General features: G+C 43.9%; 1 protein-coding gene across 5 annotated transcripts in view; it reads left to right on the top strand.

The window, feature by feature from the left end:
• Positions 1-416: 416 nt before the first annotated feature.
• The window catches only part of LOC147632723 (DEAD/DEAH box RNA helicase family protein), a 97,743-nt gene continuing 80,911 nt past the window's right edge, over positions 417-17,248 (top strand). For 2 of the 5 annotated variants that reach the window (XM_086807551.1, XM_086807553.1), the window contains exons 1-4: positions 417-573; positions 1,001-1,226; positions 7,939-8,021; positions 8,132-8,276. In XM_086807551.1, the coding sequence (XP_086663677.1) occupies positions 455-573; positions 1,001-1,226; positions 7,939-8,021; positions 8,132-8,276 (573 nt within the window). In that variant the 5' untranslated portion in view covers positions 417-454. Of the gene's footprint in view, positions 574-1,000; positions 1,227-4,198; positions 4,742-7,938; positions 8,022-8,131; positions 8,280-17,248 lie in introns of those variants that run through there. The other 3 variants (XM_086807550.1, XM_086807552.1, XM_086807554.1) reach the window with 2 other exon arrangements.

Below are 17,248 nucleotides of genomic sequence, written 5' to 3'. Positions count from 1 at the left end.
CAGATTGTGCAACAAAACTATTGGAACATTCTTAAAACCAGTTGATGAGGTGGATACCCACCGCCAAGGTTAAGGCTACTTAGATACTTCGTTTGTATACAAAGAAAAGAACCTTCACCAGTATCATTGATTGAATCTACACTCAGGTACTCCTTGCTCTCCCTAGGCATTACATTTAGCGTGATGCTATTGATTGCGTCAACGTTAAGGTTTTGAGGTGCAAGAATCGTATGCTTGGTGGAATTAAAGCAATACCTTCTTTTGTCCCATTGCCATTGTCTAGAACCCACTGTATGAATTCATACTCCTTTCAGTTTACGGACCACACACAAGTGGAGCCCCCCCATCCCCTTACATCATCTTCTCATGACGTCACTCAAGTGTAGCACATGAGGTTCGAACCTAGGACCTCCGCCTAGTGACTTCTCCACTCAGGTAGTGTGTTGGAGAAGTCATGAGGTGCAAGTCTAGAATAACATTTCTTAAGAGTCCACTCCTGGAAGAACATAGAGAGAAGGATGCTTGCTTTTCCATCTCGATTCCCCGCGCACACGCAGAGCAGAGCACCTGCAGGTGGGTCTCCATCCCTTTGAGGGTTTCTGTGAAGTCATTTCTGTGTTTCTAGGGTTTCTGCCAAGCTTCTTTTTTTTTGTGTGCATTTTTGTGGCTTTATGTCTCTGAGGGGACATCCGTCTGTCTTTCAAATGTTTCGTGGGCCTTGACCAAGCATTTATCTGTTACAGGCTTCTGGTAGGAATATGTCTAGTTGCAATTTTCTTGTGTTTATTAGGGTTTTCAGGCCTTAATCACCCCTTAATCATGTTGGTCTGCCCAGTTTAAGCTGATCCGTGAGTAATTAATAATGGAATCATACATGTGTCTGTTGAGGTCTTTTTTCTGTGTTTCTTTTAGCCCTGTTGGGTTGGTTCAATCTATGCCTCTCTCAGGCTTCATAGTGTCAATTGATGTCTTAATAATTATAGGTCTTTCTGTGTTGCAGAGGGCATTGTACACGTTTACTCTCCATGGCTGCCTCAGCTACATGTAGCTTCTCATTATGCCGAATGGCTTCATTTCGCTCGTCTTTCTCCAAGCCTGTGCATAGTGTGCACCCTGCAAAGCTAGCCTTGCTATCCAGTACATCCAGTGGGTGCTGCTCAGCATCCCCTCAAGTCGCCTCAGGGCATGTGGCAACCACCTCACAAGAAGTCGAGAGCGTTGTGAAGGTAAACTCTCTTTTTGTGCTCCAATGCCACCATTTATGTCATAGTGATGTGGAAACATGAGTCAACACAATATCCTCAAGCATATCAAGGATGGTTATGATCTTGATATGAACTGTCAACTTTCAATGCTGTGTACAGTTACTTGAGTGTCATTGTAGAATTTAATTTAATTGTGTTCATACAAGAGGGTATACCAGACAGCTATGAGTATGACCTTCTCTAAGTTCTTCAATGTCATGCCGTTAGGTTAACGATCTCTCTCCAGCACAACCTTCTTGTCCTTCTGCATGCATGTGTGATCTCACAGATGGCTGGTCTGGTGTCCACCAACAGCAGACGTCAGTTCAGCTTTCTCTTTGCCACCAACTGCACAAATGGACACGGACTTGGAGGCCAAGTGCCATAGGATAGAGGGCTCAGTAGAATCCCAAGATCCTTTACAGGGGCACACCCTTGAAACCTCTTCAACCACAGCCCCATCACCACCCCTAAGATAGGCTTGATGCTGCCTCTCAAATAATTAAGACTAGGTGCCTTCAACGACGATGGACCACAGAACCATCAAACCCCAAGACAGAACAAACCACAATACTGTACCATGATCATTTTGACCCAAAGAGTCTTATTTGAGAAGGCACGTGAGCAGAGAATCTAAGGTTACATATGGGAGGTGAGCCACATGACTATGGACTATCATGGAGGGCAGGCCACAGACCACCTATCAAATAAGCCCTTGTGACCATGCTGAAAGCAATTTGCTCAAAGCAGAGACGGCCTTCCACATGCATAAATCAGAGTCTTTGAATCATGTGGGTACCAAGCAAATGCTTGTAGAAATGAAAGCAATAAGCGAATCAGTAAAAAAAAAGATATTCCGTGAGATAGATTAGACCTACACTAAGTTTGTGCTTAAAGGCGCCTTCATTGATGCGTGATTCTACAAGTGTTGCATGTGTTTGAGCTCCAAAATGGCATTCTACACCAACAGGTGCATTGGAAGCTGCATTCAACAACAAGAGTTTCATTAACACTGTGAATCCGTGGGGCTCTCTAACTCATCAATGGCATTAAAAAACAAGAGAAAAGTTTACTAGCAGTTCCAACTCCATACTCACAAATAAACCCATTAGTTATAAATAATGAACCTCAAGATATAACATCAATGGCATTAAAAAACAATAGAAAAGTCTACTAGCAGTTCCAACTCCATACTCACAAATAAACCCATTAGTTATAAATAATGAACGTTAAGAACTAAGTAGCATCCAGAACCTCACGTAAGAAGGAAAATCAGATAAGCGCTCAAGGCATATTTGCATGTATGAAGGTTTGTATGATGTATCTATCGCATGCATGCATGTATTGTATGTACATGCATGCATATGCATGTATGTTTGTATAATATTAAAATATGTCCTTGTGTTCTCAAATAAGCACGAGTGCATGTGCATGTTGGGGAGCCCAAACTCTTGCTCATGAGAAGGCACATTTCCAAAAACCCTTCCACATGCTGTGTTAACCTTGTGGTTTCTCTTGATTGGCTTTTGGTCCAATGTGTGCTGTCCCTGATTTAACTTGCACTACTTGGCCTTAGCACAATCTATAGATTCGAGCTTCATGTCGTTTCTCCCTCTGTTTCCACATTATATTCTTAGTGATATCTGGTGGAACAGGACATATTCTCTGCATTGTAAAGATACTAGACTATGCAAAAAAACAATCCTTGGTGCATCTGTGATATATTTATACAGGTGTAAGGTCACTTACAACCTATTGTTCACCTGTTACTTCAACAGTATCTTCTCATGGCACACATACAACTAAGCAGCGAGTCACCCACCTGTGATATATATTTATCTAGTTAACACATTGTGTAAATTTTGTATAATTACTCAAAGCAACATTGTAGCGATTTTCAGGATGTCAAACCTACTTGATCCACATCATATGGTTCTTTATAATTAACCTTCCACGATCCTAACTATTAGGGTCTGTCTATATATCCACCATCAGTGTTTGTGTGCCTGTGCATGCACACTGAATCCAGGTATTTATGTATACATACTTATCAATTTGTATATACACAAACACATATGTATGAATGCACACTCATTTTTTTTCTTTGTAAACTTATCCTTACATATGTTGGGTTACTTCACAACCTAATGTTGTCACACACACACACACACACACACACACACACACACACACATGTAAAATATCAATATGTACATGTGCGTGCCTGATCATATGTATGTGGTGAGTGGGGTGTGTGTGTGTGAGAGAGAGAGAGAGAGAGAGAGAGAGAGGCGTATATATAGCATGAGTCTATTTATTTAATTATTTACTTAGTACTTATGTGATCACTTAATTTGATGTTTGCATAGAGAGTGGGCTTGAGGAGGAAGCATCCAGGAAATAGCAGGCTGTTGCTGGAAAATCCATGAAAAGCCTTCCAAGAAGCGTGCCGGCTAAAGCTTTGAAATTTAGACAATAATTTTACCAAGGAAATTTAGACAATAATTTTACCAATAATAATAATGACAGCAACAAGAATGAAAAACCCGAAAAAAGAAAAACCACAAACACACACACACACACACAGACACTGTTTGTGAAAAGCACCTGAGGTTTACATGTGGTTCAGACCTGTGGAGGCACATAATCTTCAAAGTGCTCTTGCATCAACACTATTATGTATTGCACTCCCTTGCTGAAACTGCATTCTTTGACCTTCATACAAGAAATGGCTGTATTTATTTTTCTATTTCTATTTACATTGGCCTGCCTTGGACGCTAGACCAGTCATATGTGAGATCACACATGCATGCAGAAGGACAAGAAGGTTGTGCTGGAGAGAGATCGTTAACCTAACGGCATGACATTGAAGAACTTAGAGAAGGTCATACTCATAGCTGTCTGGTATACCCTCTTGTGCGCAATGTGGATAGTGGTCCATGAACTAGAACTTGCCATCCACCATGGGTATTGTGTCAGGCAAGCCTTGGAAGCAGATTAATGAACACAATTAAATTGAATTCTACAATGACACTCAAGTAACTGTACACAACATTGAAAGTTGACTTCATGGTGTGTCTGTAGAATCTACATGGCATATAAAAATGCAATCATTCGCAAAAAAACCCCAATAACCCACCCACCCACCCATTAGGAATTCCCAAAAATCCACTAACCTTTTCATCTACTAACTAGTCCTTCTCATTCTTTCTGGAGGAATAACGACCATTGAACATCACCCAATATCAAAAGCCATCAACAAAGCTGATCAATTCTCCCCACACAAAGGTCGTCAACACGATCATGAGGACACAATTGGCATTAGAAAGGGGGGAATGTTACCCCATTCCTAGGGTTAACAAGAGCTACTACCGTTATATTATATCAAGGAGTCAAGGTAGATACACGAAAAGGTCATACATTCAAGATATGAAGCAATGGTGTCCAAAAGCTACAATTGGGACGGGCGCCCGTAATGGTCTGATGGAATACTTAAGGTGATTTCCACTTCAAGCCTCATGTGGTAGCGAGTTAGGATGAAATCCCGAGTGATGTAATTCATGGATATATTATGAGAGTAGTCATTGTAATAGCATTAGGTCTCTTATGAGCCTAAAGTGCCTGGTCGGCAGCCATAGTTTAAGTGACTATGAACACTTATGGCCATGTATATAAGTGAACTTGTTTCCTAGTACAAGGATACTCTCCCATTGTGCAATAGAGTCTTTCTAGACTTGCTAATCTCTCTCCCTAATGAGTGTCATCCATACATACATTGTCAGGGATACATGTGACATAACTTGGGATTTTTGCGAGGGAATCCTTCCAAGCTCACCTTAACATAGGACAAGCACAAGATTAATAAAAATAAAGGGTTCCATAGGCTAGCTCATCACCCAACCATAGATTGCACACAACACACCAGATCCACACAAGCAGCCCTTCTGACACTATATGCCCCAAGAGGGATCCATAGGTTATAGCAAAGGCACACTTGGTTGGATTTAGGCTTAGTATGTCCTTTCTGCACTTTTTCAGACACATTGTGAGGTGTGTTATGTGTTCTTGTTTCTTCCCAAATACACTAAAGTCATCCATAAACACCCTCATGAAGGTGGTTAGATATTCTTTAGAAAAATTCTTGAACCATCCTTTGGAATGTAGCAGGAGAGTTTTTCAGCCCGAATATCATCACATTGGAGGCAAATGCCCCCCATTCTGTTGTAAAAGCTGTCTTTTCTTTATCTTCCTGAACCATTCACACCTGGTTGTACCCACTAAACCCATCCCGAAAAGAGTGTGTTGATCTCCCCCAAGCATAGGGGCTAAGATTTTGTCCATTCAAACCACACCAGAAACATCGGTGGACCGTCTGCCTCAAGGATGCACAATTGAGATTGTATCGCACTGTGGTCTAGGCACATACTATCTTGTCACGTGGCAATACAATACAACAATCCAATTATCACAAATCCCTCACTTATATACCTTTTTGCAATAAAAGCTTTACTTATGGATTTACTAACTCACAAGTCACATATAAGTCTTAGCCATTATAGTCAGCTTGGTTTTACTAATCTTTTGTCCCCGCCAACCTAATAGGTAACAATTTACCTCTTGGGTTAGTCTTATGTACATAACATACATAGTGCTCTCTGCTCCCCCCACCTCTCCCTTTCTTGCGGCGTATTTCCTTTATTGATATGAGAATGAAAGTACATGTGACACACCTCCACATGTACATAACACACATAGTGCTCTCCGCTCCCCCCACCTCTCCCTTTCTTGCGGAGTTAGTCTTGTGGGTTGACTACCATGAGTATATAACATGCACGCGCGCGCGTGAGAGCATATCTTGATACAGAGTTCTACACCCACTACTGGGCACTGATGACGTTAGTGGGGATGTAGTATCTAGTCCATACTATGCATAATGGAGTTGATAGTTATATAGTCTTGTGGGTTGACTCCATGTGTATATAACATGCACATACCTAAAAGGTGAATTTGGGCATGTTCCTGGATTCATCTAGGTATATATATTTCCTTTACTGATACGAGAATGAAAGCACATGTGACACACCTCCACATCATCATGCACGTTCCTAAAAGGTGAATTTGGGCATGTTCCTGGATTCATCTAGGTATATATATTTCCTTTCCTGATACGAGAATGAAAGCACATGTGACACACCTCCACATCATCATGACAGGTCACATTGGGCAGCCCTCATGCCAGCCGGGCAGCCTGGACCAGTGAGGCTGTCTGTGGGGCAGCCTCTGGTCCAGTCGGGCAGCCCATGGGTAGCATAGCCCAAGGCTGAGTCAGGCAGCAGACCTACAGGCCGACCTGCCTTCAGCTCCCCCCTATATTAAAAGTGTTTGGGGTCTGCATTTATCATCTCAATACCTGTGGAGTACAGAACATTACTGGAGCAAGAACAGCTGGTTAGCATTTCTGTTCCCTTGCTCTTTCTCTCTCTCTCTCTCTCTCTCTCTCTCTTTTTGCACACTTAGCACAAGAACACCACACTGCGTCTGGAAATGGCAAAGTTACCTCACTTGTGCTCTTTGTGTGAAGACCTTGAAGACTGAGCAACCTTCTCTGAGGCTTCATTTTCAGTTCTCGCACTATGTTGGCCAAAATCTGCCGTTGAGGGATGGTGACTTGCTTTTGCTGCTCTTCCAGGCTGAATCAGGTTACTGTAGTGTGCTTGTGGGCTTGCATTTGCTCTTTTAAGGGCTGACATTGAAGATGATGGGGAATGAGGGAACTAGGGTCATATTTGTAGGAAAAATCCTCCCCAAGTACTACAGGTCAGCCAGCCCTTAAAAAGTGTAATAAAAGTCACATAATGCATTCATTTGAGCTTAAAAGGAGCCCATCTCTAGGTTTGTTGGTCAGGCTGGTACACATAACCCCGCCAAACCTGTCCATTTCAGCTCCATGCTGTTTTGCAACTGATTTTGCCCTAATGCAGGTGTCCTGCATTTCCAATAATGACCAGGAGTGTCCAACACCAGTCTTTCTTGTTCTTTGATTCATGGCTTGATCATTTAATAGGTATGAATCTCCAGGAGTTGTTTGACCCGTAATTGGCATGTACCCAGTCTATTGCTTGCAAACCCAAGGTAATGCTTTTATTTTTTCCTTGATTGTGCTCTAGACATACACTTGGATAGTGGGCTCTGATGGTATGGGACATGTGGGCTTGGGTGAGCGACATGGCTTGGTGTTGATCTAGCCTCAGGCTCGGGGGTCCTCTAGAAGGAGCTAAGGTTGGGAGGTGAGCTTGTGAGCTGTAACTATGATGGTCTTTCTGCTTATTGTGTGTTTGCACATGTTTGCAGGGAGTAGGGGGTTTGTTTCAATTTTGAAGTTCTAATATATGTCTTTTTTATATCTATGTTCTGCCCATGAAATGTAAAAGAGTGGTTATTTGATTTAATGATATGGAGGAATGACTTAAAATACAAATGAGTCATGCACTAGAAGTGGGTCTAATGTTTACGTGGATTAAGTATGCACGTTCATTTATGTTATTGAGGATACGTGTGGGAAGCATGTGGAAATCCGAAAAGTCCTTTAGACACATAAAGCTACCCTTTGCTAGCCATTTTGCTTGAGTTTTAGGCAGTATTCGTTTGAGTTTTCCTGTTGCTTCAGGGTTTTTTCCCATCTGCATGGATGCAGGGAGATGATGAAGAGTTGTTACAAAAGGCGATTGCTTACGAGGCCGAACGTGGTTTTCCAAATAGTGTGGGGAGAAGGAAAAGGTGTGGTACGATAGCCACTTGGGCTGGCTGGCTGACATTTTGAGTTGTTTTTCTCACACAAACTAAAGATAACTTTAATTGGTGTTTGGCTTTGGTCTGTTGCTGTGCAGATTTAGTGAGTTTCTAGCATCAAAGCTTTCTGATCTGTCTCTTGCTAACTCCTCACAAATTGACAAGACTCTGACTATTCTCTCGAACACGGCACAAAGCTATGAGAATATGGATATTGATGATCGGATTGCTCTGCTTGACAAGGTAGTTGTGTTGTGTTGTTTCATTAGCAAAAGTTTTCTTCATTCCAAAGCTTGATGTGCTAGTAGCCATCTTTTTGATTTAAAAAACTCTTCTCATTGCCGTACCGTACGCTAAACTCTTAGGCTGGTTACAGTGGTCATCAGGGGCCCGTCTGGCTGCACATCAGAAATGTGTGGGCAAGATTGCCTTGTTAGCAGTCATCTCCTGTCTGTATATTTACACCAGGGCCTCTGTTGTGGGTGTGCCCGCCCGATTTAGGTGTTTTCTCATTTTTTCCCACTTTCCCTATTTTTCCCATTTCATTCTGGATGTGGGAGGGCTGTCGGCTACCTCTTTGTGCTGGCCGACTGGTGGATTCTCTCCCGACTGTCCAGTGTGGCTGATTGCCCTTGTATTGGTTGACTGCTCCCTATGCTGGTCGTGGGCAGTTATTGCTCCTGTTGGCTGTTTATTGCTGGCCGACCAGAAGCATGGGGCCATATGTAATGGCCCCTTGCCCCCCACACTCTACACATCGTATTGCGGGATTTTCTTGTGTATATAGCAGAGTTATAGCTGTTGTGCACTTGCTCTTGGTGTTTTCAAATCTTGTCTTCATTTCCGTTGCATATTCTGACATGGTATCAGAGCTCTAGGCTCTTGGAAGATTTTGGGAATTGTGTGAGCAAGAGGGGGGGGCTGTTTGTAGTGCTGATTGGAGGACTGTTTTGGGCCGTACGGAAGAGCAAGCGAACGGCAGGCCGTGTTGCTGGACAGCCACTTGCAGGTGTAGTTCTTCATTTTTTCCCACCCACCCTCTCTTTTCAGTTACACCCTCGCAATGGTAGGTTTACTTGAGATGGCAGAGATGCACGTGAAGATCCCGACACTCCCCACGTTCCCGGTGGACCGTCAGTTGGACCGAAACAACTACGGCATACGGAAGGTAATGATGGAATCTGTTTTGGAGTCTTATGACTTGGTTGATTTCATTGTTGTTGAGGTTCCATGGCTGGAGTTAGAGGAAGGGGAGTTACCCTCTATTCGGAAGGAACGGGAGGCACATGCACAGTTATGGGATCTTGTCAATGCTAGAGTCCGTTCTTTCATCTTCCTCAATTGCACACCACAGGTAATCAATCATATAAAGCATATGACGCTGGCCATAGGTATTTGGCAGCATTTGGCTTCTCTCTACAACAGGGTATCACCCATAAAGAGAATCTCCTTGGAAGTTCAGATGTAGGTGATGAATCTTGCAAAGTCATCGACGGTGTAGGAGCACATCAACAAGCTGCAGGCTCTTCAGCAGGAAGTTCTCTAGGCAGGGAAAGAGATATCGTCAGAGGATATGTCCATAACGTTGCTGTCACATTTGCCCTCTCCGTACTTAGCCTTTTACTCTTCATTGATTACCAGTGGGGCAGGCTCAGCACCATCACATGCGAGGAGCTTCTGCCCATGGTCTTGGACCAGGAAGAGCGATTCACGAACCCTGCACAGAGCGGAGGTTCTGAGGCCTTAATTGGCCAACGGTAAAGGCCGTAATAACAACAACAAGGGCAAAGGGAAGCTTCATCGGAGAAGTCTTATGAGAAGAAACCTGATATGACCGAGAGAAATTGAGGCCGAGAGGACCTGTAATGATTGTGGCGAGAAGGCCGCTATTGGAGGAAGTGTTCCAAGCAGACTGGAAAGAGTGCTGATTCTTGAGCTTCAGTTGCAAAGGCTCCAGCCTTTGTGCACTTGGAGATGTTGGACACAGACGCTTCATCTTCTTCGAGTGAGGAGGCAGTGCAAATGATACTCGGGAATGGATTCTTGATAGTGGTGCTTCCAAGGGATACAGGTTGTATGATCCAGAGAGGAACGAGGTTGTTGTCAGTAGGGATGTGGTTTTTGATGAGCATGTTCCGGTTTTCACTGTTGATGAGCTGCCACTTCTTGGAGACCCAAAAGATTCTGATGATAATTCCCAGTCGATTGTTCCAGTTGGACAACCTCAGTCAGTTCAGGAGGTTGAGCCCGCAGAGCTGGAGATGAGCCCCCGCAGTAGGCAGGAGGCTCCGCATTCTGTTCGAGTACCCAGGTGGTTGGTGGACACCCTTCGGGAGTCAAGTGTCACGGAGCTTCCCTCCGAATGGACCATAGAGGATGGACCTCGAAGATCGCACAGAGTCCGTGATAAAAATCATTCAGTGGAGCTTTTACAGGTAAACTATGCTTTGATGTCTCTTATCATGCGGGACAAAGCCACTTCCGTCAAGGAAGCCCTTGCACTGGATACTTGTCATGTGCACAGTGTGTATCTACCGTGTGCTACACGCACGCAAGACTAGTTTCGAGGCTTGGGGAAGCTTGGAGCTAGGCAGGCTGATTGACGAGTTGAGTTAGGGATAAACTAACGGGCGGGCACCCAAGTATGGACGAGCGGGCGTCTAAGTGTGGACGCCCGATGATCGGCCAAGAGCCTATAAAAGGGTGGCCCGTGGCCAAGGTTAGTTATTGAGATATAGAGAATCTCGCGAGTTTGTGAGAGCTCTATGGTCTTGGAGCCTGGATCTAGTGCAGACGTGCACCTGCTTTACGCAGCCGAGGTCGGTAGCAATCTCGAGGCCCGCAAGGGCAGCTTCGTGGTGGTATGGGACGTCCCATACCGCCACGATCGAATTTTCTCTCCACGTACCCTCTTCACAATGTCGACCCAAGAATCAGAGTTGGAGCCCCTTGTGGAATGCGAAGGCTTGCCTGCTACGGAAGGTACCGATGCCGATCTTTTTGTCGATTTTGTGTCAAAATCAGATTTCCAAGAGTTCAAAGTAGCTCTCGAAGCTTCTTCGACAGAACGTCAGGCACAAATCGCAGCCCAGATGCAAGCTTTGCAGAACTCCATCGCTCTATTGACCACTACCCTCTCTACTTTCTCGGGTATGGATACCTTGGCTTCAACCTTAGGTCCCAACATTACTCCGGAACCGTTCGGGGGCGAGCAAAAGCAGCGCACCAAGGAGATCGTGGACACGTGGCTACATAAGTGGCAAGTTCACTTTCAGTTTCATATGATGATGGAAAGAGGATCCAGTTAGCAGCAGGTTTCCTGTCCGGCAAAGCTTTGCTTTGGTGGAAGGAACTCAATCCTAAGCCAACGACTTGGGTACAATTCGAAGATGTCTTCAAGAAAGAATTCCTCAAGAAAGAGGATGATTATGATGTTGCCCGGTTTTCAGCTTTGACCATGACCTCGCAGCACCTCACTTATGAGGTCTACCTCCAGAAGTTTCGTAACTTGCAGATGAAAAGCTACAAAGATGGATCCCACTACTCTTTTGGGGTTTTTCGTAGCTGGTTTACCAGACTCGTACCGATTACAGGTTAAAAATAACAAATGTAAAACATTGGACGAGGCCATTCATTCAGCTCGTATCTATGATGATACAATGGTCTCTTCCAAGTCGAAACTCGTTACCGAGCAAGGGAACAAGCATAAAAGAAAGTTCTCCGTACCTATGGCTAACACGACAGAAGGAAAGTTTTCGGACCAACCTTCGAAGAATTCCAGTTTGACACCAGCGAAAAAGAAACGGCTCCTTAGGGCGTTACAGCTCAAGAAGGAGGGACGTTGTTTTATCTGCGAAGAAAAAGGACACATGCGTAACGAGTGCCCAAAGCAAAAGGGTACCAAGACGAACGCAAGACCTAAGCCAAAGGCAGCTAACCAGTTGTCTTTGACAGGTACGTCAATTACTGTACTTTCTCGCCCTGGTACTTGTTCTGATTGTCTGTACAATTCTAAAGTATTTGGCTTGCATGATCTTCTCCGAGTTTATGGAGCAGTGAATGGCCATAAGATTCACATTCTTCTAGACCCTGGCAGCTCACACAATTTTGTTAACTACAAACTTGTGCAGAAATTGAGTCTTGATACGACACCCAGCGATCATACCTATGAGGTACGCCTACCTGCAGGAAGGCAAGTATGGGATCGAAAGGTGGAGATGCTTCCAATCCAAATTCAGGACTACAAAGATACTCTGGAATGCTATGTAATGCATCTAGAAAATGTAGACTTGTTATTAGGGATTGAGTGGTTTAAGACTCTTCAAGTCCAAATAGATTGGTCTAGTCATATTTTTTCTTTCCAGCATAGGGACACCAAGTATAGTATTTTAGGTGATTGTATACATCCCTCTCAGGGACCTCTTGTAAATACAATTGATTTTGAAAATATAATGGATTCTTCTTTGTATACCGCTTTCCATTGTGTATTGATTTCACTTTCTTCCTTTCTCATCCCTTCCATGGATGTAAATGAATTAAGTGTGTTTGAAAGCAAAGAATTACAGAAGATACTTGATTCGTTTCAAGACGTATTTCCTAAGGAACTGCCATCGGGTTTACCACTTGAACGGGCAGTAGATCATCGTATTGACTTGATCCCTGGTGCTTATTCTATCAGTATTCCACCTTACAGAATGAGCCAAGCTGAGGAAGATGAGTTGTCTAAACAACTCGAAGATTATTTGAAGATGGGCCAGATCCGTCCAAGTAAATCACCTTGGGGTGCACCTGTGTTGCTTAGGAGAAAGAAGGACAACACCTGGAGAATGTGAATAGATTACAAGAGATTGAATAAGCTGACCATTAAGAACCGTTATCCTCTCCTAGATCAGATGACCTGATTGACCGGTTAGCAGGAGTGAAATATTTCACGAAGATAGATTTACGTACTGGCTATCACCAGATACGTATTCATGAAAGGCATGTCGAAAGAACCGCCTTTTGGACTAGGTATGGCCATTACGAGTTTCTCGTATTACCTTTTGGGTTAACCAATGCTCCAGCCACTTTCCAACAAACGATGAATGATCTTTTTTGTGAACATTTGGGGAAATTTGTGGTGGTGTTCCTGGATGATATTTTGATTTATAGTCGTACTCTTGAGGATCATGTCAGACACCTTATGATTGTCTTATCTATTTTAAGACAGAATCGACTATATGCTAAGTTAAGTAAATGTGAGTTCTTTATGACCGACATCATTTACTTGGGACACAAGATCACTAGAGATGGATTGAGCATTGACTATGACCGAGTTCAGAAGGTTCTGGACTGGCCTATACCGCGAACAGTGAAACAACTTCGTTCTTTTCTCGGTTTTGTTGTTTTTTTTCGGAAATCTGTGCGGGAGTACTCTCAACTCACACTACCGATGACCGACTTATTGAAAGGTCGTGGACGTAAGTCAAATCAGCCTATCACTTGGAATAGCGATTTGGATATGGCCTTCAGACTTTTGAAAGATAAAGTTAAGGAAGCACCTATCTTAGCATTACCCGATCCTAGTCAGCCTTATGTTCTTGAAACTGATGCCAGTGACTATGCTATCGGGGCTGCTTTATTTCAAGATGGTAAACCGGTTGCTTTTGAAAGTAAAAAGCTAGACGACACTCAATCTCGTTGGCCAACCCTTGAGAAGGAGCTTTATGCGGTGATTCATGCTCTCAAGGTTTGGAGACATTATTTATATGGCTCCAAGCTTGTGGTATTGACTGATCATCAGTCAATCAAGTATGTGTGTGATGCGGATGATTTGAGAGGAAGGAAAGCTCGTTGGGTAGAGTCAATGCAAGATTTTGATTTTGAGATCCGTTATCGGAAAGGGTCCATGAATAGTGTTGCAGATGCGCTTAGTCGAATTAGAGAGGTGAATACTTTGTCGTTCACCGAGATTTCTATTGACTTATTTCAGTCATTGACAGGGCTTTGCAGGACTGATAGTTATTTTGGTCCATTTTGGTAGAAGATCCAGGACGGGAGCTCATTGATTGACCAAGACTCAATGACTGAGCAGTCTACCATTCAGGCTGCAGGAGGCCAGTGGATGATTTGGAATGGTTTACTATTCCGTAATGATAAAATTTGTGTACCACAGATCCCGGACCTGAGGTCCAAGATTCTTTAGGAGTGTCACGACGCCCCTTTTGCTGGACACCCTGGGGTACACAGGACACTATCGTTAGTGAAACACACTTTTTATTGGCCAAAGATGAAAGGGTATGTAGAAGATTATGTTCTCAAGTGTCAAATTTGTCAGGCAAATAAAGCTGAACGCTTTAGACAGGCTGGGTTGTTGCATCCTTTGCAAATCCCAGGTAATAAACGGAAAAGTATTTCCATGGATTTTATTACCGGATTGCTAAGAACACATCAAGGCCACGATTCTATTTGGGTTGTGGTAGATCGCTTGACAAAAATGGCTAGATTTTTACCGACCCGGAAGACTATTACAGCTACGCAATTAGCACGGCAGTTTATCGAGCAATTGTTTAGACTGTACGGGTTACCATAGGACATAGTCAGTGATAGGGACTCTAAGTTTACGAGTGATTTTTGGAAACTTGTTTTTGAGAAGTTGGAAACAACTTTGAATTTGAGTTCCTCAGATCATCGTCAATCTGATGGGGGTCAGACTGAAAGAGTGAATCAGATTTTGGAGGATATGCTTCGAGCATATGTATCCAAAAGACAGAATTCATGGGAGGATTATCTTCCTATGTTAGAATTTGCTTATAACAGTACTAAGCATACGAGTACAGGGTTTAGTCCTTTCATGCTTATGTATGGTTTTCAACCTCGATCACCTGTTATAGTAGGATTCTTAGGACTTTAGCATGATGCAGCACGTAATTTTTTGCAAGATATGCAGGAAATGTTACAAGTTGCGAAGGAATCTATTAGAAGTGCTCAAGACCGAGACAGGTTTTATTCTAATAGACATCATTTACCCAGAGAGTTCTCTGAAGGAACGATGGTGTATTTGCGAGTTCCGAAAGATTCCGAGACTTTACGGACAGGCCGATCTCCGAAATTATCCCCTAGATACTGTGGACCATTTCTTGTTACACGACGGATTGGTTCAGTTACATATGAATTGGATTTGCCTTCTCATGTGAAAGTTCATCTTGTATTTCATATCAGTAGACTTAAGGAAGTACTGGGTGGAGCAGATCAGTTACTTACTCCTCAAGAAATCATAGATGTCGAGGACATGGCATTTGTTCTGCACGAACCTGAAAAGATTCTTGGATTTCGTGAAAGAAGATTGCGTAATACGCTTATCACGGAATACAAGATCAAGTGGAAGGATCGTGTTGAGAAGGACGCTACATGGGAGACATTGACTACTCTTTAGAGAGATTACCCTGGCTTTTTAGTGAGCTCAGGAGTGAGCTCTTAGAGGAAGGGGAGTATGTCATGTGCACAGTGTGGATCTACCGTGTGCTACACGCACGCAAGACTAGTTTCGAGGCTTGGGGAAGCTTGGAGCTAGGCAGCAGGCTGATTGACGAGCTGAGTTAGGGATGAATAACGGGCGGGCACCTAAGTATGGACGGGCGGGCGCCCAAGTGTGGACGTGCGATGACTGGCCAAGAGCCTATAAAAGGGTGGCCAAGGTTAGTTATTGAGATATAGAGAATCTCGCGAGTTTGTGAGTCTTGGAGCTTGGATCTAGTGCAGACGTGCACTTGCTTTACACAGCTGAGAGCAGCAGCAATCTCGAGGCCCGCGAGGGCAGCTTCGTGGCGGTATGGGACGTCGCGAGGAGGAGATTGGTCGGTACGTCATCCTAGTTAGCTCAGCTCGTGGCTCGGTGGTGACAGCCAAGACTGTGGGCTTGCCCACGGCTGTCATGGTTGGGAGGTGAGTTAGGCCTGCACTCCCTTGTTTGTTTATTCGTTTGTTTGCAGGTTTCGAGTCTCGAACCAAAAACAATCACGAGGAGATCCGTGGGGATTTGACAATACTTGGATGAAAGCCATGGAGGTGGAATTGGATGCCATTGAGAAGAATAACACTTAGGAGTTGGTACCAAGGCCGTCAAAACGATCTGTCATTGGTGTCAAGTGGGTCTTTAAGACCAAGTATACGTTAGATGGGTCGGTGGACAAACACAAAGCCAGACTTGTGGCTAAGGGTTATGCTCAGCGGCCTGGCATCGACTATGAGAATACCTTTGCACCGACAGCGAGGATGACCACGTTTCGGACCGTTCTTACCCTTGCTCCTTCTCAACGGTGGCCCGTATATCAAATGGATGTTAAATTTGCTTTTCTTAATGATGACTGGCAGGAGGAGGTGTATGTTGAGCAGCCTCTAGGATCAAAGGGGATGGTTTACAGGTGACGGAAGGCCTTGTAGGGTCTTAAACAGGCTCCCAGGGCTTGGAATCAGAAGATTGATTCTTTCTTTCTACGGGCTGGATTTCAGAGATCGGTTGCAGATCCCAACTTATATCTCTTTCAGGAACGCGGCATGGTCACGTTGATCATCCTTTGTGTGGATGACCTCATTCTCACCGGCGGTCATATGGAGCACATTACAGTGACGAAGGCTGCCTTGTCAAAGGAGTTTGAGATGACCGATTTAGGCTTACTCCATTTCTTCTTGGGATTGGAGATTTGGCAGACCCAGAGGGGGTTTTTTGTCTCTCAGCAGCGGTATGTTCATGAGTTGCTTGAGGCCTTTGGAATGGAGAACTGCAAGCCTATCATGTCACCGATGGACTCGAACACGAAGCTTACAGTGAATGATCCTTGTGAGCCAGTTGATGCCTCTCTATACCGGAAGTTGGTTGGTTCATTGATTTGGTTGTTGCTGAACACCAGATTGGACTTGAGCTTTTTTGTGGGGCTGTTGAGCTCATCATAGTTGCAAGCATTCGCATTCGAGTTTGCCAAGTTTGCTAAAGAATGCTTCAAACCTTGGCGTAAATGCATTCATGACATTTACTAGATGGCCGATTTCCAAAAACCATCTCGGTAGACTAACATGTCAAATTTGGGGCTTTTTTAGGGGAGTTTCAAATTTCAAAAAATATCAATAGACACACTACCTGAAGGTTGTAGGCTTTAGGCTATAGTGGGCTACGGTTGTGGGGTACATTACACACCTTCAAGCTTCTTAACAATGTTGAAAGGTGAATGGCGATTGTA

This window comes from Cibotium barometz, chromosome 13 (assembly GCF_041138505.1).
Source record: "Cibotium barometz isolate CiBa-2024 chromosome 13, ASM4113850v1, whole genome shotgun sequence".
NCBI lineage: Eukaryota > Viridiplantae > Streptophyta > Polypodiopsida > Cyatheales > Cibotiaceae > Cibotium > Cibotium barometz.
Note: the sequence above shows the minus strand (reverse complement) of the source record. Positions and strands in the feature narration are given on the sequence as shown.